At 42.5% G+C, this 23,002-nt stretch overlaps 1 protein-coding gene across 1 annotated transcript in view; it reads left to right on the top strand.

Annotated features, from left to right (window-relative positions):
* LOC141111253 (indolethylamine N-methyltransferase-like) overlaps window positions 1-22,732 on the top strand; it is a 50,874-nt gene extending 28,142 nt beyond the window's left edge. Inside the window, exon 3 of the mRNA XM_073603396.1 lies at window positions 22,184-22,732. Within this exon, the coding sequence (XP_073459497.1) occupies window positions 22,184-22,607 (424 nt within the window). The 3' untranslated portion in view covers window positions 22,608-22,732. The remainder of the gene's footprint in view (window positions 1-22,183) is intronic.
* Window positions 22,733-23,002: the final 270 nt, after the last annotated feature.

Below are 23,002 nucleotides of genomic sequence, written 5' to 3'. Positions count from 1 at the left end.
TGCTGTTTTCAGGTTTAAGTTCCAGTCTCACTGTTTGTCCCAGGTTTTATTCCTTACTGGATGCATAGCAGCCAGGCACACAGCAATTTTCAGTCTCACCATGCACTAACCAGGTAGAAAGTATCTTTTTAAGGTTTATTGCCTGAAGAACTTAAATAGGGTATAGGATGAGCCTTGGGATACTTCAAATCTAGTGTACACTTTAACAGATGTCCAGTGGTATCGGGAGGGGGGCTGAGGGGGGGTGGAGCACTGAGTTGGTCCCCAAAAAGCCCCGGGTCTCTGGTATGCACAATTCTATTATTAGCCCCGAGCCCGTGCGGGGACCGATCTGACCCTGAGCGTGGTCGAGTGACATAGCAGGTCCCGCCTTCTGGAGCCTGCAGCGCCTATGATGGACATCCCACTGGTCCAATGCCAGGACCGCAGGACATGTGACATCCATCATAGGCGCTGCAGGCTCCAGAAGGAAGTAATAACAATGCGGCCACCGCCACGCCGCATAACTCTGACAAGATCCACACTCAGGTGGGCGGCTCTCCTCTCCTGTCCTATCATGGCTCAGGCTGCCTGAAATGCCTGGAGTGCCTGCTGTCCACTGTCTACTCTACTGTGATGGGCGCGGCGCACATTACGGCTGAACTGCAGGAGAAGGTCACTTCACCTGAAGTCTGGTCAGGTAGGTCAGTGCTTGTCAGTGTATGTCAGGTAGGTCAGTGTATGTCAGGTAGGCCAGTGTGTGTCAGATAGGTAAGTAAGGAACAATATAAGGAACAATAAAGTGTGGCGCTAGTATGAAAAAAATATAATAATAAAACAAAAGTGATATCCAAAAGGAGGGAACAATGCCCTAAAATGTGTAATATTTAAACCCGTGATAGTCTCATGGAGTGTGAGGAGGGGTATCTCTTCAAAACCACCACAGAACAGATAAATAATACAAAGTGAAAACAAGTGCATTAAACTTAAAAAAAGCAGCTATAATCCAATGTATTCATTGTGATAGGAATAACCCACATTAAGAATATCTCAAAGCTAGATCACAATGGATATATAGTGAGAAACAAACATAAATGTGATGTGAATAAACCCAATATTAAATGTCCATCAAAACGATACCATGGCATAAGGCCATGGGTAAACTCAGGCAAGTGAATATGTGCAATATTAATGTCCGTCACTATGCAGTGGGGTAATCACAAAATCGCAGTGACACCCTAGGTGCCCACAGTCCTCCTATATGATGAAGGGAGACTGTTAGAAGTATTTATGCATGTAGGTGGATTCTTCTCTTGGCATGGTAGTATTATCTCAAACAAATAAGCGTAAAATGCCTTTACCAGAAAAGGTGGACTCACAGGCCCTTGGCGGTGAGTCAGAAAAGCTTGTACCATCAAACGGTGTAATACAGTGGACCATAGGGTTATCCAGACCTGGATCCTATCGATGGACCTGGTTTTAAAGTGTAAGTAAACCCCCTCATCGTTTTCAGCCATGGAAGCTGCCATTTTTGCCTCTGTTTATTCTACAAATGCCATGATGCTGCACATGTGATCAGTTATGACACCAGCCGTTGGATGGTTCGACAGTTTGGTTGAGAGCACAACCAATGGGAGTGTTTCATTTCCGGCACATGCCGGAAATGAAACTGTTTTATGGATGGGTTTACTTCCACTTTAAGAGAGCAAGCAATGTCACCGAATGGTATGTCCCTGGAAGAGTTGAACCGGACCTGGATGTCTTCTATAATCAGCTTCAATCATCGACCAGAAACCACCTCATCAGCGACCATCCATATGGTAAAGCGAGTAAAAAAGAAAAACTTCCACATAGTGTGAATCCATTTAAAACGTTGTAGCATTTATTGGCATCAAAGTTATAAAGGATTATCTCCAATAAGTATAAAAATATAAAATCTGGGCAGTAAAAATTTGGCTCAAAGTAAAAAGAAATAGCGCAGTAGGTGATGGTGAGGGTAAAAACACAAGAACCAACGCGTTTCGTCCTCTAAGACTTCTGCTGGAGTAGATAGGTAAGTGTATGTCAGGTAGGTCAGTGTATGTCACGTAAGAAGGTCAGAGTATGTCAGGTAGGTCAGCGTGGGTCAGGTAGGTCAGTGTATGTCAGATAGGTCAGTGTATGTCAGATAGGTCAGTGTAATGGCGGATAGGTCAGTGTATGTCAGATAGGTCAGTGTATGTCAGGTAGTTCAGTGTATGTCAGGTAGGTCAATGTATGTCAGATAGATCAGTGTATGTCAGGTAGGTCAGTGTATGTCAGATAGGTCAGTGTATGACAGATAGGTCAGTGTATGACAGGTAGGTCAGTGTATGTCAGATAGGTGAGTATATGTCAGGTAGGTCAGTGTATGTCAGGTAGGAAGGTCAGTGTGTGTCAGGTAGGTCAGTGTATGTCAGGTAGGTCAGTGTATTTCAGATAGGTCAGTGCGCGTCAGGTAGGTCAGTGTATGTCAGATAGGTCAGTGTATGACAGATAGGTCAGTGTATGACAGGTAGGTCAGTGTATGTCAGATAGGTCAGTGTATGTCATTTAGGAAGGTCAGTGTGTGTCAGGTAGGTCAATGTATGTCAGGTAGGTCAGTGTATTTCAGATAGGTCAGTGCGCGTCAGGTAACACACCCCCCCATTTGGGCTGAAGCCCCTGGTCTTTTTGCCACCTAGCAACGCCCCCGCAGATGACACACTCTAGTAGTAGGTAACTTCTTCAAGGCAGACCTCAGTCTACCTCTGACCAGGGATTGGCTGAGGCTGCATGAGAAGTAGTTGAGCATGCAACCAGCAGAACCCAGAACAACCAAAATCCAATCCTGCTCCACTCTACAGAGGAGCCCAAAACTAAATTGACCTAAACCTATTAGCAATCTAACTAGGAGGGTGCTATAGTTGGTATCTTAAAGAACAACATTCAAATCCCACAATGTAACAAAGCTCTCCTTTTAAGGTCTACTCATCATATAGGCTTTAGAATTACAATTGGATGAAGAGCCTATCTGGTTGCTGAGAATGCTGACAAGGTCAAAATATGAACTCTCAAAGTATTGTCCCTTAGATTCATATTCAGGCCACTTTGAAGAAAACTTAAAATTTGCTTTGCACCTGAATTGATTGGACTGAATTTATGTTTCCTATGTCTAGGAATGTGTCCCAGACTCTGGATTAAATGCTATTCAATAAAATATTTCCCTAGTAGAGAAATCCCCTAAAGGGCTTTTATATATACAATTATATATTTTTAAAATATACAAATCTTTATTCACATTTCTCTTAACACAGACCAGATGACAAACGCTTAAAACCATTAAAAATAAGATGTGTTGGATATGAAAGATCATGATTTGGCAGCAGTCTTTGTAGGTATGTTGAGGCAGATCACAGTATATAACCACAAGTGCTGCAGTTTTCTATAATTGTACACACCCATTAGCCATCCATACATTGTTCATTATGCAATCAACCGCCTATATTACACAAAGGGCAACCAGGTGCGCAAAAGTGTACTGAATAGAAATATTCCTATGTAGTATCCCTCCAAGTTGACCATTGAGAGTAATTCCAGATTTGGATGGTATAGTGAGAGTGGCTGTAAAGTTGGTGTGTAAAGACCAGGTTTTGTTGATTATACAGGTTTATCCAGCAACTGACTTGTAAGTATGGTAAGTTGTATTGATTTCATTGCAAAACAGTTTTGAAAAGTGTCCAGAGTGCTCTTATCTGCATATAATGTTTTTAACTACACAATCCACCTTACATGAAGAAGCTATTCACCATTGATGTGAAGAAGGATCAAAGTTTCTGGAAGTAATTGCAATGGCTTGATTGTAACTACAGTTCAGTTGCAATAGGAAATCTGAATCTGAAAAAACAGCATCATATGGGCATTATCTGTAGCATTTCAGGCTTCCACAGTAGGAGCTTTCAGCACTGTATCAATGTCCAAACTCTTCAATAAAGATGGGCCGAACACCCCCCTGTTCGGTTTGCACCAGAACTCCCAAACAGGGGAAATGTTCTAACTCGAGCGGTGAACCCTATTGAAGTCTATGGGAGCCGAGCTGAACAGGAAAAATCAAAGGTGCCCATTTTGAAGGCTTATATGCAAGTAATTGGCCATAAAAGGGGTATAGGTGCCTGGGTACCACCCTGTGGGACATGAATCAATAAAAAATGCTTTTTAAAAACAATTGTTTTTTCAGGAAGAGTGATTTTAATTATGCTTAAAGTGCAGCAATAAAAATGAAAAATTTCTTTAAAAATCATGCCTGGGGAGTCCCCTAAATGTGCCTGTAAAGTGGCATATCTGTAGCATGCATAAAACATGCTGCAGCAAAAATGTAAAAAAAAAAAAAAAAAAACTAGATCAATCCCATTTAAAATGTCTCGCAGTTACAATTGCCGGCACCCGCCATGGAAAAACTAAATAAAAGGGCCTCATCCCCAAAACCGTGGCTGATGGTTGTGGAGATCTGCATGCGGGGGGCTTATCGGAATTTGTAAGCTCCCTTTAACAAGGGGGCCCCCAGATAGTTACATAGTTATATAGTAGGTGAGGTTGAAAAAAGACACAAGTCCATCAAGTCCAACCTATGTGTGTGATTATGTGTCAGTATTACATTACATATCCCTGTATATTGCGGTCATTCAGGTGAATATCTAATAGTTTCTTGAAGCTATCAATGCTCCCCGCTGAGACCACCGCCTGTGGACATGCCCCCCATGTGAAAAAATAAAAAATGTGTCCCTCAAGGTAAATCCATTGTCAAAAACGCCACCTGCCAACCCCCCAAAAAATTCTTCCACCTCTTGGGATGGATGAATGCCTGCTCTGTGCTTTGACATTTCTTATATAGGTAAGGGGTGGGGCCACCTAGCTACATCACGCGTTGGCACCGCCCTCTTCTGACTTCACAGACTGGTGCATGCTGGGCCTGTGATGTCACAAGGGGCCCCTGGGTGACATCGATAGTTGGGCCCACCCCTTATCTATATAAGAAATCTTAAAGTGCAGAGCAGGCATTCGGCAGGAGGCCATCCCAGGGGGCAGAGCGTTTAAAAAAATATTTTTTGGGGGGTCGGCGGTGTGGCGGGTCACATAAATGATGATGGATTTACATCGAGGGACACCATATTTTAATAAAGGATTTGTCAAAAACTTGTTTTTTTTACATGTTTGCACTTTTTTGGTGAATGGGTAGTGGTACTATATACCGGATACTCATTCACATGGGGGGAAAGGGGCCCCTTTTTTAAAGGGGGCTTCCAGATTCTTATAAGCCATGGTTGTAGGGATTAGGCCCTTGTCCCCATCAACATGGGGAGAAGTTGCTTTGGGGTGACCCCAAGGCACCCACCCTCCATGTTGAGGGCATGTGGCCTGGTATGGTCCGGGGGCGTCTCACTTGTCCCCCACTTTCCTGACCTGCCGGGCTGCATGCCTGGATAAGGGTCTAGTATGGATTTTTGGGGGACCCCATGCCATTTAATTTTATATTGGCGTGGGGTTCCCCTCAGAACCTATACCAGACCACGCCGTTTTTAACTGTTTGAACTGGCACTTTTTATTTTTACCCAGCTGACAGCTGAGGACTCATTGGTTGTTAAGGACGCTGCAGCTGGCTTACCTTCATTCCTCTCAGTGCAGGTTTTTGAGAGGACTGGAGGTATAGCAGGGTTGTAGATCCCAGATAAGGAGCAAGGAGAACTCCATCTTTTTCTTTGATGTGGGTCTTTCAAGTGCTGTTGCAAACAGATTGCATGGCAGATCATCATATGTCTGGTCAATCTTGTGGTGCCCAAGTGGCTGCCATGCTTGATTCGCTTAAGACATAGGTTGGAAACAGCAACTGCTGCAGAAGTGTTAAAAAAAAGGCAAGACATTGTATACTTTATATAATAAATTATTGATGCGCTCTAATTAATGTCAATCAGTGCACCGCTCACTCTAATGAAAATGCAAAAATGCGTGCAAATGAATAATTAAAGTGCATGAGGTGTATACAAATACTCTCTATTAGGCTTATTGAAAAAAAATGCTTGCAATTGGACTTGTGAATAGTGCCATAAAATAAAAATAAAAATAAATATAAAAATACAAGCTAATATTGGTGTAGTGTTGATAACAATTTAAACAAAATTATAAATATTGCTATGTGCAGGTGCTACTATAGGCTTAAAATACAAAGTATACTTGGTAGAGTAATGAGAAAAACAATAGATCAAAGGCTGATGATATAATTAACCCAGCAGTCCATCCATCATCAGATTGTGGAGTTAACTGCTATAATGATTAGTAATCCTGTTGGTAACTTCACTCAGCAAGAATCATAAGTTCTTTTCCCAAACGAAAAAGCAGTGTTGTATTAGGCTTAGGTTCAATAAGTGGTCTCAACATGCAATGAATTTATGTAAAAAAAAAACACAGAGTAACATATCATTGGGCAGTGAGTTGGAAGCAATAAGGACCGAGCAGGTATAACATCACAGAGATACACTCACAAACATCCAGTAAACCAAGGCATAGAGGTTACCAATCAGCCGCTGTGAAGATAGCTCACATAGAGAGCCGCTGCTGTCATCTGATGTGTCTGAACAGCAGTGATCGTACACTGGCTCCTCCCACGCGTTACGTCACAGACCACGTGACTTTCTCAAGGATAATCCCGAGATGCCAGAGTCTCCGTATTTAAGTCATATGGCATTATGATTGCCATAGTGACAGCGGTGTGATCATCAGTTCATCATACTGCTTCCTCTTATGCATTAACATATATATTTGATACAGTATTTAATTTTATTACAAAACATATAAAAAACAAATATTAAAAACCAATATTAAATTGTGTTCAAGAGAGTTTGCAAAAAATAGAAAAATATACTAAATACATAAAGCAGACTCCCTCTAGTGGCAATACTAGTATTACACACTAAGTAAGGCAATATTGAGATATTCACACAGACTCCCTCCAGTGGTGGTTAGTCGGTATTGTACAGCCCAAAGTAAACTGGGCACACACACTCCATCATGTGGCGATTTATCAGAATTAAACAATACCGGAACAAACTAAAATAGTCAAAAACCCAATCAGGAGATAATAAATGGTATTGCACTGATCCATCACACAATTCCACATAAAAATTATTATACAGTCTGTAAACAAGCCAATAAGTATATAAAACATTAAGAACAAATAAATTGTATCGTAGAATCAGATATTATAATAAATGATTAAAATGCTAAAATTATTTTAAAAATTAAGAAGTTAAAAAATATATATGTAAAATATTGTTTGTAAGATATAAATAATTAGTAACCTAATATAAAACAATTGATATCAAAATCAATATTTAGGCCTTTCGGCGCGAGAGTACCCATCTCGAATATCCATCTCGAATATCCATCTGGATTCATTTTTACTTAATTCTCTTACTTTGTTTGAGCCCCTCCAGTGCGGTTTGTATGTCTGAATTGCCCAAAATTTCAAACATGTGGGGTCCCTATTGTGATGTGTTGCAAAGTGTCTAGAAACGATGTGCTTAGGGAAAGCATTCTTAATGTTTTGAATATGCTCCCTGATACGCTTCCACATAGGTCTTTTCGTTCTCCCAATGTATTGTAGTAAAAATGAGCATTGTAGAATATCTACTACACCTTCAGTTCTGCATTAAAAAAAAGGCCAAATGCGGCAAGACATTGTATTCTTTGCCACTGGCGTTCAAATATTACCCCAATGAAAAGAGAATAATTTCGTAGAATAAACAACACAGAAAAAATAGAACTCATTAGCATATCACAGGAAAAAATAAACAATTTCACTTCAACATGGTACAACTGGATAGAATTTAAACAACCCTCTACCTATAAAGCAGTAAATGTATAAAAACAGAGCCCACTTCTCACTAGGGATGAGCTTCGAGTTTGAGTCAAACCCATGTTCGACTCAAACATCGCCCGTTCGATTGTTCGTCAAATTGCAAACGTTATGGGCCATTCGCACCAAATTCAAGTGGCGCGTCAAGACCCATAATTCACTGCGGCATCGCAGTGCATTGCTGGCTGATAATTGGCCAAGCATGCACTATGACCCGCATGCTTAGCCAATCACAGCGCCGTCTGTACAGAGAGCCATAATTGGCCAAAGCCATGGTGGCTTTGGCCAATTATGGCTCAGGGGGTTTAGTACATGCCCCACACTATACAAGGCCGCCTGCATGGCGGCCTTGTGTAGTGTGTTGCGGTGGCAGAGAGAGTAGGTTAGGTTAGTAGTAGTTATATAGAGTAGGCAGGCGAGCCAGTTAGCACTTACAGTGTATTGTATATATATATATATATATATATATATGCATCCTCGGTGTTGTGTATATATATATATATATATATATATACTGTATTCAGTTTAGCTAGATCCATTCCTCATATTATCTCCCTAATATACTGACAGGCAGGCAGGTGTTTTTACAGTATTTACAGTATTTACAGTTAGTGTACTGTGTCCTTTGCACAGTGTGTACCTAAAGCTACCTGAAGAAAATTGCTGATGTTCTTCTGATCCTATTAGTACCACAGGCAGGCAGCTGCAGTATTTACAGTTAGTGTACTGTGTCCTCTGCACAGTGTGCACCTAAAGCTACTGTACATGAAGACAATTGCTGGTGTTCTTCTGATCCTATTAATACCACAGGCAGGCAGCTGCAGTATTTACAGTTAGTGTACTGTGTCCTCTGCACAGTGTGCACCTAAAGCTACCTGAAGACAATTGCTGTTGTTCTGATCCTATTAATACCACAGGCAGGAAGCTACAGTATTTACAGTTAGTGTACTGTGTCCTCTGCAAAGTATGCACCTAAAGCTACATGAAGACAATTGCTGTTGTTCTGATCCTATTATTACCACAGGCAGCTGCAGTATTTACAGTTAGTGTAGTGCATCCTCTGACAGTGTGCACCTAAAGCTGCCTGAAGAAAATTGGTGGTGTTCTTTTGATCCTATTAGTACCACAGGCATGCAGCTGCAGTATTTACAGTTAGTGCACTGCCTCCTCTGCACAGTGTGCACCTAAAGCTACTGAAGACAATTGCTGTTGTTCAGATCCTTTTAGTATCACAGGCAGGCAGCTGCAGTATTTAGAGTTAGTGTACTGTGTCCTCTGCACAGTGTGCACCTAAAGCTACCTGAAGACAATTTCTGGTGTTTTGATTCTATTAATACCACAGACAGGCAGCTACAGTATTTACAGTTAGTGTACTGTGTCCTCTGCACAGTGTGAACCTAAAGCTACCTGAAGACAATTGGTGGTGTTCTCATACTAATAATTGGAAAAAATATATATAAAAACACAAAGCGCTGTGATGCTAAATAGCTGATAATTACACATAAAACCAAGTGAGGCTGCTATCAAAAGAGAGTGTTTTCAGAGTCACTTAAAAAGAATAAATAATGATATTTGAAGCGCTTCACAATGTGCATGAAAATGAATATATAAGAATAAATATAAATAGTCAAATAAATCCAGCGGTGAGTAAAAATTCCTATAAAATCCAGCAATCAAAATAGTGTAAAATTATTAAAAATTAGTGACACCAAATGTGTAAAAAATTCACATAAAAAATAAATATATAGGGATGTATTCAGAAGGTTCAATTATACAGGTGTAGAATCCTGATTGGTATAGAGCTTTTGATCACTAGCAAAGCTGTTTAAAAACACTTGCTTAATTAAGGTGCTCATTGATAGTACCAATGTGTTTTTTGCTTCTATTCACAACCAATGTGGGAATCATAAACAGGCAGATAAGAGAAAAAAAACAATCATTGTGCAATAGTTAGGATACCAAGGTACACAGGCAAACTTCAATCCACTCACGTGTGCCTTATAATGATAAGGCATATGCAGGTTTTACTATAGCAGTCAGCCGCCTTAGACAGGAGCAGATTCAGTGCAGTACACTGTGTGAAACTGCTGATCTGCACAGAGCTTCCTTGGCTCCTCCCACGCAATGATTGGTTTTTTTCTCTTATCTGCCTGTTTATGATTCCCACATTGGTTGTGAATAGAAGCAAAAAACACATTGGTACTATCAATGAGCACCTTAATTAAGCAAGTGTTTTTAAACAGCTTTGCTAGTGATCAAAAGCTCTATACCAATCAGGATTCTACACCTGTATAATTGAACCTTCTGAATACATCCCTATATATTTATTTTTTATGTGAATTTTTTACACATTTGGTGTCACTAATTTTTAATAATTTTACACTATTTTGATTGCTGGATTTTATAGGAATTTTTACTCACCGCTGGATTTATTTGACTATTTATATTTATTCTTATATATTCATTTTCATGCACATTGTGAAGCGCTTCAAATATCATTATTTACTCATACTAATAATACTAGAGGCAGGCAGTTGATTCTGCTAGCTGCAGTATAATCAGTATATATATATACATTCCAGCTTTGTGCAGCTACATCTCACTGCAGGCCATTAGTATGTCTGGAAGGCAAACAAGGAGAGGCAGACAGTCAAAAGCCAATAAAAGAGGGCAAGCAGGCTCTGTGTCTAGAGGCAACAGTGCTGGTCATGGAGACGGTGCATCCTCATCAGCACGTGGCCGTGGGACATGCTTGTCCTTTTTTTCGGCAGCTGGCCGTGTTGAACCGCAACATGCGGAAGATTTGGTAGATTGGATGACCAAGCCATCCTCATCCTCCTCTCTCGCCCAGGCTCAGGGTACTTTGTCTGGCAAAGCACCTGCCAACGCGTCCCTCTCCCTCGGCTCAATGGCATCAGGCACTCCTTCCCTGGCCCCACCATGTCCTCCTGAGGAGTCCCCCAAACTGTTTGAACGCAATATTAAGTACATGCTTCAGGAGGATGCCCAGCGTTTTGAAGGCTCCGATGATGGTACCCAGCTAGAGGAAAGCAGTAACGTGAGCCCAGAGAGAGGGGGTGCCCAAGAAGGACAGCAATCTGGCAGTCATGTTCCCCCAGCTGCAGCATACTGCCAGGTTTGCTCCAGTGATGAGGAGGGAGGGGATGATGAGGAAGTCACTGTCTCCACGTGGGTGCCTGATAGGAGAGAGGAGGGGGAGGAGGAGGAGGCACATCTCCAACGAGGCAGGATGCCCTCCAGGGGCAGCTTAAGGGCAGCACACCAACTGCATCACAACGCAGAGCTCCGCATGTGCAGGGCACTGCTGTCTTTGCACGTTATTCCAAAAGTTCTTTGGGCCTTTTTTGAGACAAGTGCATCAGATCGCACCACTGCTATTTGCAACATATGTCTCAAGCGTATCTCACGTGGCCAAAACATAACCGCTTGGACAACACATGCTTGACCAGACATATGTTGACCTGCCATGCAGTTCATTGGCAAGCGTACCTAAAAGACCTACATTAAAGAACAAAGCGGGCCATATGTTATCGGTAATAGCCAAATCGCAACAACCATCACCAATTATTCACCGCTTGGCGGTGTCACCAACACAGGTAGCTATGGACACCCCTTCAATTATGCAGGGTTTCTGTACCTTTTTTCAGGATGTGTATTCATCAAAGGTGAATTACTCCGAAACCGCCTTAACTGAGTTTTTAGATGGAATCTCACTTCCGACAATACAGGGGGAAGACAAAAAACTGCTAAATGCACCTATATCTCTAGAAGAATTGCAACTTGCATTAGCAACATTCCCCAATTCTAAGGCCCGGGAAATGATGGTCTGGTGGCATACTCCTACCGGAATTGCTCCACACAATCAAGGAAGCACATGCCACTGACTCCTTACCAGACTCCATGTACGAGGCAGTGGTAGTGGTCCTGTTGAAAGGATGCGAACCAACCTGAGTCATACAGGCCCATATCACTTTTAAATAATGATTTGAAATTGATCACTAAAGTCCTCGCTATGAGGTTGTCTAAGGTGGTGACAAAAATAGTGCACCCGGATCAACCGGGATTTATACCTAACAGATCCACAGCACACAATCTTTGCAGATTATATTTAAATATGCAAATTCCAACAGATAACTAAGGTCAAAGAGCTATCCTTTCACTAGACGCCACTAAGGCATTCGATAGCGTAGAATGGGATTACCTTTGGAGGGTGCTAGAGAAATTCAATTAAGGGGAGACATTTATTTCCTGGATTAAACTACTGTACAGGGCACCAAAAGCTTGCATTAGAATTAACAACACGCTATCTTCCTTCTTTGACCTACACAGGGGAACAAGACAGGGCTGCCCACTATCCCCATTGCTCTTTGCTCTGGCCATAGAGCCTCTCGCTGCTGCTATCAGAGGGAACCCAGCTATCTGCGGTGTTAAAAGGAAAGATTTGGAAGATAAAATAGCCTTGTATGCTGACGATGTGCTCATCTTTTTGGGCGACACGTCTGCCTCTTTAACAAATCTCATGGAGCTAATCTGTAAATTTGGATCCTATTCGGGGTTAAAGATAAACTGGGACAAATCCATACTGTTACCACTAGATCCCCTTGTATCGCCTTTTCCTTCAGCAGCAGACCAGATAAGGGTGGTAGATACTTTCCGATATTTAGGCATAGTTATCCATCCCAACCTAGAACTATATGTTAAACTAAATATAAATCCTCTGATCAAAAAATTCCAGGAAAAAGCAGCTAGTTGGATTAAACTTCCCCTTTCGGTAGTAGGCCAATGTAATTTGCTAAAAATGGTCTGGGGTCCACAACTTTTATATGCGCTCCACAACGCCCCTATCTGGATTCCTATCCACGTTTTCAAAAAATGTAACACCGTATTTCGCTCCTTGATCTGGAGGAAACAGGTGCCGCGTATTAAATTGGAAACATTACAGGAGGCAAAGGACTCAGGAGGGCTGGCAGTCCCGAACCCATACTATTATTTCATAGCGGCCCAATTACAACACCTAATGGGTTGGCAGAGCTCCGAGTCATCCGACCCTACGGGCAATATCATACGCACTTTACTCTCGAGTGGGGGTCTTGTGGAGTGCTTGGAAACAGGAGAGTTCCGCAAAATACCTGAATACCGAACTATGGTGCTTATAGATAAAATATGGAATAAGGCCAAGTAACATTTTCACTATGAAGGGTATTCTGAATGGTCTTGTATATGGAACAATAGCAACTTCCCCGAACTGCGTAAATTAAAGGGCTTCTCTGCGTGTTCCAGGAGCGGGGTGGTTTATATTCAGCAGCTATACCAGGGCGGACTTCTACGGGACTTCCAATCCCTAAGGGAAGAATATGGCATACCAAATGTTGTGTTTTTTCAATACTTACAACTTAGGCACGCCATCTCAGCACAAGCTACACTATCAAAATGGGAATTAACTAGACCCACAGTGCTCACACAACTAGTAACTTCAATGTCTAGGAAAGGACAGATATCATCTATATATGAATCCCTAATAATGCAGGTATCCAAGACTATGTTATTAAAATCCAGGACAAGTTGGGGGGAAGATATAGGTCACATCACAGATGAGGAATGGTCTGCTATAATGGAGAATGTACCCAAGGTGTCTCTTTCCTCCTCCCAAAAACCTACACAATTATTCATTATACACCAAACTTACCGTACCCCATATAAATTACATAAATGGCATAGAAGAGATGACCCTTTTTGCCCCCATTGCAAGATAGATAACGGTACTCTTGTACACATGCTCTGGAAGTGCCCAAAATTGCAAAGGTACTCGTCTGAAATAATCAGCTCTATAAATAAAATATGGAATCTTACATTTGTGGTTGACCCCAAGCTGTGTCTGTTGGGATGGTTAGACGAGGAACTATATACTCCGCACACTTACATAGCCATTACTAGAATATTGTTTATTGCCAGGAAACTTATAGCTAAAAAATGGCTTTCGGTGTCACCGCCAACACACGCAGAATGGGTTAATACCATAAATGACACTCTATTGAGGGAAAAGTTGACATACCAGCACAGAGGTAGCCCAGCAAAGTTTGAACGTATATGGGACCCATGGTTGGAGGTACCTGGTTTAGCCCCCTTCCAACTGGTCCAAAATAAAATATTTGGTGGCAGGACATAGACGCCTACTCCCCTTATCTGAGGAAGGAGGCTGTCTACGCTAGGTGGGTAAAGGGTGATATGGTGACATAGAGACTCAGAATGTGGATCAATCTGACATAATATTCTTGATGAGAAGTTGTCTTACTCTGCAGTGACGAGTTATATGGTTTACTTATATATTAGTTAAAGAAAGAACACTGGAGTCCCCCCTCACTGTTTAGGGGGAGGGGTACCTCTACAACGACCGATTGTCCTTTCAAGGACCGGGAGCGGGGTAGGGGTACAAAGTACTAAAAGGACACGCTTACTAAACGTAGAAAATATGTGATATGGCAGAAACTGGTATGGATATGTAGAGATTTGTCTTCTTAAGTTGATTGTAAACTCATATATACCATAACAATGCAGGAGAAGCAATCTAATTGGTTGTACATTTGGATAATAATATGTCCTTGTTTTTTGTTTTTGTTTTAAAGGAAGAGTTTTTTCTCTTTCTATGTTTTATAAATAAAACAAAAATCTGATTTAAAAAAAAAGAACAAAGCGGACCTCTCCTTGCTCCTCATCAGCTGGGATCTCCAACCCCACTATACCTTCAGTCCTCTCTGAAACCTGCATTGAGAGGAATGAAGGTGTAGAATTAGGTGTGTCACAGCCAAGTACTTGCGGGCCACCTGCTATTGGTACACCGACGTCAGATTGTACGAGGCAAATTTCCCTGCCCGAGCTGCTGCACCACCGAAAGAAGTTCGCTCCCAGCCATCCACATGCCCAGTGGTTAAATGCTAGCTTGGCTAAATTGCTAGCATTTCAACTGCTGCCTTTTCAGTTGGTAGACTCTGCCCCCTTCCGTGAGTTTGTGGAATGTGCGGTTCCTCAGTGGCAGGTTCCCAAACGCCACTTTTTCTCATGGAAGGCGATTCCGGCTCTCTACCAGCATGTGGAAGGCAATGTCTTGGCCTCGCTGGACAGGGCAGTCAGCGGTAAGGTGCATATTACCGCTGACTCATGGTCCAGCAGGCATGGACAGGGACGTTACCTATCTTTCACCGCGCACTGGGTGACTCTTCTGGCAGCTGGGAAGGATGAAGGACAGGGTGCAGTAGTGTTGGAGGTTGTTCCGCCACCACGCCTCCAAAATTCTACTAGCGGTGATTCTGCCACACCTCTCTCCTCCACCCCATCTCTTCTTCTTCCTGTGCTGATTTGTCCTCGAAACCAGCGGTGCTTGGTAGGCATTCAAGGGGCTATGCAAGCACTCAGGCAAAAAGATGCCATGCGGTGCTTGAGCTAGTGTGCTTGGGGGACAGGAGCCACACTGGGGCAGAGATTCTGAGATTCTGTCAGCTCTGCAGGGGCAGGTACAGAGGTGGTTGACACCACGCCAGATTAAGCCATGAATGGTGGATTGCAACAATGGCACCAACCTCCTCTCCGCCCTCCGACAGGGACAACTGACCCATGTGCCCTGTTTGGCTCACGTCCTTGGTGGTGCAGCGGTTCTTGGGCAGGTACCCGGGCTTACAGGATGTCCTGAGGCAGGCCAGGAAAGTCTGTGTGCATTTCCATTGGTCATATAATGCCAGTGCTTGGCTGGCTGACCTCCAAAAGGAATTTAACCTGTCCAAGAACCGCCTAATCTGTGACATGCCCACCAAGTGGAACTCAACGTTGGCCATGTTGCAGCAGCTGCACATGCAGCAGAGGGCCATCAATGAGTACCTGTGCAACTATGGCACTAGGACAGGGTCAGGGGAGCTTGTTTTTTTTCCCCACGCCAGTGGGCCATGATCAAGGATGCATGCACTGTCCTTTCACCATTTGAGGAGGCCACGAGGATGGTGAACAGTGACAGTGCATGCATCAGTGACACTGTCCCACTTGTCCACCTGTTGGAGCACACGTGGAACAATGGACAGGACACTTGAGGCAGAACAGAGGCAGGAAGAGGAGGACTTCTTTACCTCTCAAGGCCCCCTTTATACAGACAGTGTTCCTGCATGCCCGCCAATCATACAGGAAGAGGATGAGGAGGAGGAGGATTGTGTCAGCATGGAGTTGGAGCCTGGCACTCAGCATCAGCAGCAGTCTTCAAGGGATCATTTACAGTCCCAAGAAACCCATGGACTTGTACGTGGCTGGGAGGAGGTGGCTGCAGATTATGTCATTCTTAGTGACCCAGAGGACTCCGGTCCAGATGCCTCAGCAAACCTACACTGCATGGCCTCCCTGATCCTGCAAAGCTTGCGGAAGGATCCTCATATTTGTGGTATCAAGGAGAGGGATCATTACTGGCTGGCAACCCTCCTTGATCCATGTTACAAGGGTAAGGTTGTGGATCTTATCTTGCCATCACAGAGGGAGCAGAGGATGAAACATCTTCGGGAGGCCTTGCAGAAAGGTCTGTGCAATGCGTTCCCAGAGACTGGGAGATTACAAATTCCTGTGCCTGGACAACGTGTTGCTGAGGCTTCGGTCAGTAAAAGGGGGTGCAGGGGAGAAGGTGGCCATCTGACCAATGCGTTCAGACAATTTTTTAGTCCGCAGCCCCAACGTATGATCAGTTCCAGCAACTATCGCCAGCGTCTGTTTTACATGGTGCAGGAATACCTAGGGGCAAGATCAGACTTGGACACCATTCCCACCGAAAATCTTCTGGGTTACTGGGTCTTGAGGATGGATCACTGGTCAGAGCTTGCACAGTATGCAACTGAGCTACTGGCCTATCCTGCATCCAGCGTTCTTTCGGAACGCACATTCAGTGCTGCTTTGTAACCGATCACAGGGTGTGCCTGTCCACCAACTCGGTCGATCGACTGACTTTCATAAAAATGAATCAGTCTTGGATCACCACCAGCTACCAAGCACCTGATGCTGATGGAATATTTTTTTTTGAAATGTCAGATCCCTTCAAGACTGCCTATGCTGAGTGACTATCCTGTTATGCTGAGTGACTATCCTCTTCCTCCTCAATGATCATGCTGATAGTTTGTAAGAACATTTTTGGTTCTGGGCGCAACCACCAGTGACTAAGGCCCAATTTTTCAGCCCCTGTTTAACAGGGGCGTGTAATTACAATTTTTGATGCAATACTTTGCAGCGGGGCTCATTCCTGCACTCCAACTAGAGTATCTGTTAGGGGTTGCAGTGTTGTGGGAGCAGCACCAGTGCTTAAGGCCCAATTTTTCAGTCCCTGTTTAACAGGGGCATCTAATTACAATTTTTGATGCAATATTTTGCAGGAGGGTTTGTTGCTGCGCTCAACTACAGTATCTGTGAGGGGTTGCAGTGTTGTGGCACCAGCACCAGTGCCTAAGGCCCAATTTTTCAACCCCTGTTTAACAGGGGCATGTAATTACAATTTTTGATGCAATACTTTGCACCAGGGGTCATGCCTGCACTCCAACTAGAGTATCTGTGAGGGGTTGCAGTGTTGTGGGACCAGCACCAGTGCCTAAGGCCTAATTTTTCTGCCCCTGTTTAACAGGGGTGTGTAATTACAATTTTTGATGCAATAATTTACAGCAGGGCTCATTCCTGCGCTCCAACTAGAGTATCTGTGAGGGGTTGCAGTGTTGTGGCACCAGTGTCTAAGGTCCAATTTTTCTGCCCCTGTTCAATAGGGACATGTAATTACAAATCTTGATCTAATATTTCACAGCAGGGCCCATTCCTGCACCCACCAAGAGTAACTGTGAGGGCTTACAGTGTTGTGGCAACACCACCACCACCACCACCAAAGGCCCAATTTTTCTGCCCCTGTTCAACAGGTGCATGTAATTACAATTCTTGATATAATATTTCACAGCAGGGCCCGTTCCAGTGCCCACCAAGAGTAACTATGTGGACTTACAGTGTTGTGGCACCAGCACCACCACCACCAAAGGCCCAATTTTTTTACCACTGTTCAACAATGGCATGTAATTACAATTCTTGATATAATATTTCACAGCAGGGCCCGTTCCTGCGCCCACCAAGAGTAACTGTGAGGGCTTACAGTGTTGTGGCAACACCAACACCTAAGGCCCAAATTTCTGCAGAGTATATAGGGCAGGCCCCTACTTTCAAACATCTAACTTACAAACAACTCCTACTTGCAAACGGAAGGAGACAACAGGAAGTGAGATGAAATCTACCCCTAGGAAGGGAAATTCTCTCCTGTAAGAGTTAACATGGGAAAAACGTGTCTCCTCTCCACTGATGCTTTATCACCAATCCTTGTTTCACTAAAAACCCCAAATTTTCAAAAAAACATTTGTCATTGGGACAGAAAGTGAGGTGAAATCTTCTGAAGATGTGCACAGACAGCAAAACAAATGTTACAGGGGTGATAACCCTTCCCTATTGTTTCCAAAAAGCTTTAAAATAGATTTTTTGGCTGGAGCTACACTTTAAAAATGTACCAGTTCAAAATTACAAACAGATTCTGGTTAACAACAAACCTACAGTCCCTGTCTTGTTTGCACTGCCTGTATACTGCTGTTCAGAGTATATAGGGCCTGGGGGCCCCACGCCTTTCCTTTTTTTAATTTGGGTGCGGGGTTCCCTTTAATATCCATACAAGACCCAAAGGGGCTGGTAATGGGCTGGGGGAGTACCTATGCCATTTTTCTCAATGATTTTCATCCATGTTGCCGGGACCCGACATTACATTAAAGCTGCAAGCAGTTTTAAATTACTTTTTTTCCTTTAGAAATGTCATTTTGTGCAAGGACAGTTCTAAACACGAGAAACACGTGCTACTTCACAGGCATACTATAGACACCCCCCAGGTACGATATTTAAAGGAATATTTTACTTTTTTTTCACTTTAGGCATCATTAAAATCACTGCTCCCGAAAAAACGCCCGGACCCGGGTCCCCAACCCCTTGTTAGGACAATAATTGCATACCAGCCTTTAAAATTAGCACTTTTGATTTGGAATGTTCGAGTCCCATAGACTTTAACAGGGTTCTAAAGTTCGCGCTAACTTTCGGTCCGTTCGCAGGTTCTGGTGCGAACCGAATCGGGGGGTGTTCGGTTCATCCCTACTCCTTACAAATAAAACACTTGAGCTTCTAGAGGGAACTATGGACACAACTTCAACACACCCTTTCCTACCCCACTACCCAAGTTATATCTTTTTTTTTTAATTTATCCACCTTGATTCTTTCCTTTTTCCCTTTTAATATTTACACAACTTGATACAAACTCAAATTAAAGCTCAGCACAAGCACACTGTTATGGACTAACTAAAACAAAGATCATAAACTGCTCTCATGACTTGTCAATACATATACTGTATATGCATAAAATAGATATTTCTGTATTGTTTTAAAATATATTGTTATTTTACTAAAAAATTATTGTTCAGATGTAAAATGTGATACATTTCCAATGATTTCTTAATGTGAATGTTCTACCACTACAATGATATGTTGTATTATATTCCTATGTTTATTCAATAAAAATTTGTGGAAAATTTGGCCCACACCAAGGAACTTTTAAAAGTCAGCAGGGAGTCAGCAGTGCCCTGCACCTGCGGACCTCTGTGGTGTGATGCAATAAGGTGGCTGCCCTTAAGCTGCCCCCTAGAGGACATCCTGCCTCATTGAAGTTGTGCCTCCTCCTCCTCTCTTCTCTCAGGCACCCAAGTACAGTCAGTGGCCTCATCATCCCCTCCCTCCTTGTCACTGGAGCAAACTTGGCAGTATGCTGCAGCTAGGGGAACATGACTGCCAGTTTCTTGTCCTTCTGTTGCACCCCCTCTCTCTAGGCTCACGTTACTCCCTTCCTCAACCTGGAAACCATCATCAGAGCCTTCAAATCACTGCGCATCCTCCAACAGCATGTAGGTTGAATAAATCTGGGGACTCCTCTGTGCATGATGGTGGGGCTACAGAAGGAGTAACTGTGGACAAGGAGCCGGTGGAATAGGCCGCTTTGGCAGCTGCGTTACGAAGGCAAACTACTCTGAATCTGTTGATAGAGGATGAGGAGGATGAGCATGGCTTTGTTATCCACTCCACCAACTCTTCTGCATGTTGTGGCTCAATGACACAGCCAGCAGCAGAAACAAAGGACAAGCGTGCCACCTGCAGAGGATGCACCATGTCCACGACCACCACTGTTGACTGTAGACACAGAGGCTGTTTGCCCTCTTTTAGTGGCCTGTGAGCATCTGCCTCTCCTTGGTGGCCTTCCGGCCTACACTGTATTAGCTACTGTGTGCACCGCCTGAAGTGTAGTAGAAACTGTACACACTGTATTAGATACTGTGTATACCGCCTGCATTGTATTAGAAACTGTACTATGGCTGCACTGTATTGTGTACTATGTACACCACCAGAAGTGTAGTAAAAACTGTACACACTGTGTTAGATACTGTGTACACCACCAGAAAAGTAGTAGAAACTGTACTATGGCTGCACTGTATTGTGTACTGTGTACACCACCAGAAGTATAGTAGAAACTGTACACACTGTATTAGATACTGTGTACACCACCTGCACTGTATTAGAAACTGTACTACGGCTGCACTGTATTGTGTACTGTGTACACCACAAGAAGTGTAATAGAAATTGTACACACTGTATTAGATATTGTGTACACCGCCTGAAGTGTAGTAGAAACTGTAGAAACTGTAAACACTGTACATACTCTAAATATATATATATATATATATATATATATATATATATATATATATATATATATATATATATATATATATATATATATATATATATATAACTGTATACATATATTAATACACTGCCTGCACTGACTGAATATCGAGTAAACACTAACAATATATAGTATGCTAAATACAGAGTTTATATATATATATATATATATATATATATATATATTAGACTGGCTGTATATACGGTGTATATATATATATATATATATATATATATATATATATATATATATATATATATATATATATGTGAATATCAAATACACTGCCACTAACTTAACAACCTGCCTGCTTAATCTAAATCTAGCTATTTCTCTGTCCACGCCAACAACACTACACACAGCCGCCTTGTAAGCAGCCTTATATAGTGTGGGACGTGGACTTAGTCCCCCTGAGTCATGACTGGCCAAAGGCACTCTGCCTTTGGCCATTTATGGTTCTCTCAGCAGAGCGCGCTATCAGCGCGCTGTCAGGTGCATGCTTTGACCAATCATCATACAGCAATGTACTGCGATCTCGCAGTGCATTATGGGGTGTTCTGCGGCGCTCAAATTTTCCGTGAACACCTCATAATGTTCGCCAACAAGTTTGTGCAGGTGGAAGGAAGAAGAGAAATCTGTAAATAGGGAGGAAGTTGTCCCTGGTTTAATTGTTGGACATTTTCAAGTTGAGTATCCCATAATCCCTTGCCCAGGGCCATCTTAATGCATGGGCACTCCTGGGCACTGCCCAGGGGGCCCAGGTGCATGGGGCCCCACAATAATCTTGCTGTACATCATACTTGCCAACTGTCCAGAATTTGCTGGGACAGTCATGCTTTTTTTACTAAACTGTCCCAAGATGGCCAAGTCCCAGGAAGTGTCCCAGAACCTAAACTGTGCCCTCCTGATCCCAATATTGTACCCTCCTGACCCCTCCTGTACTGTGCCCTTCTGCATCCCCCCTGTACTGTGCCCTTTGTGTTGATTATTCTTTGATTTATGGAATGTAAAAATTGATTTTATTTAAAGTACTAATGAATATATGTTTAATTCTATGAACTATTTATACTTTATTTCTTGAAAGTAGGGGTGTAAATTGAGGCAAGCTGGTAGGGGTCCCAGTTAATTACTTTGCCCAAGGGCCCATGATGCTATTAAGACGGCCCTGCCTTTACCCCATCCAAGTTATCATCCCCTAATAAAATAACAAAAAAAACAAGCCAAAGGTCTGATCACTGTGTCTGGATAAAAGAAGGAAATGCTGTGTGACTGGCTGTGCAGTAGTGGGGAACCCTGCCATTAGCAACTCCTACGGGGGTAGTGCTACACTAGTATGACAATTTTATTTTAACTTGTCAAATTACAGTCTAACTGAATTTTGGCAGAACTGCTTATCACACCACATCACTGTATATTGAAATATTTCCTGTAATGTCCATATTGTGTTTTTTTTTTTCTTTCAGAGATCAACTTCAGGAGAAAGAAATGCGCCTAAGGTCATCCATCAGGCAGATTTTGAAATGTGATTTTGAAGAGGAAAACATAACTTCCCCAGTGCTACTACCACTCGCTGATTGTATTATCAGTGCGGGGATACTGGAAACTATCAGTAAAAATGAAGATGAATACATGAAGAATCTGGAGAAGATAATAAAGCTGTTAAAACCCAGAGGCCAACTATTACATCTTTCACTATTGGATGCAACTTACTGGGTTGCTGGAGCAGAACGGTTCCATTGTTTTAAATGTAATAAGGAGTTTGTGAAAAACGCCTTTGGTAAGGTGGGTTTAGTCATTGATTACTGTGCAGTGCAGAGGAGACGCAATGTCAGCGATCTCACTGATTATAAAGCTGTTCTATTCATTGTAGGAAGCAAAGGGGAGTAGATGATTGGAGCCAATAGCATTCATCTGGAGCCAAATTGAGCCAAATAGAATTATGTAATGACCTACTAATGGCAGTCAGAAATCACAGCAGCTGCGCTAAAGTCAGCAATGTTATTTTGCATCAATCTGTGTTAAATTCTGTTAACAAATATCACTATCTTAATAAAGATCATTCAGAATATAAATGTGTGTTGACTTGTCTTGGAGCAATATTGTAAACCTTTTATGTATACAATATATCTTTTTATCTATTTATTGATAACCAACGCATTTCAGGACATTTACTGTGTGCCTTTCATCAGAATATGGATAAAGATTATTTAAAAATAAAATATCAGATACAGTGTATGGACAATATATTAGAAAACATAAAAAATAACATTATCAGGTTCAAT

Source organism: Aquarana catesbeiana, linkage group LG10, assembly GCF_042186555.1.
Source record: "Aquarana catesbeiana isolate 2022-GZ linkage group LG10, ASM4218655v1, whole genome shotgun sequence".
In the NCBI taxonomy this organism is placed as follows: domain Eukaryota; kingdom Metazoa; phylum Chordata; class Amphibia; order Anura; family Ranidae; genus Aquarana; species Aquarana catesbeiana.
This window is presented reverse-complemented; position numbering and strand designations above follow the sequence as displayed.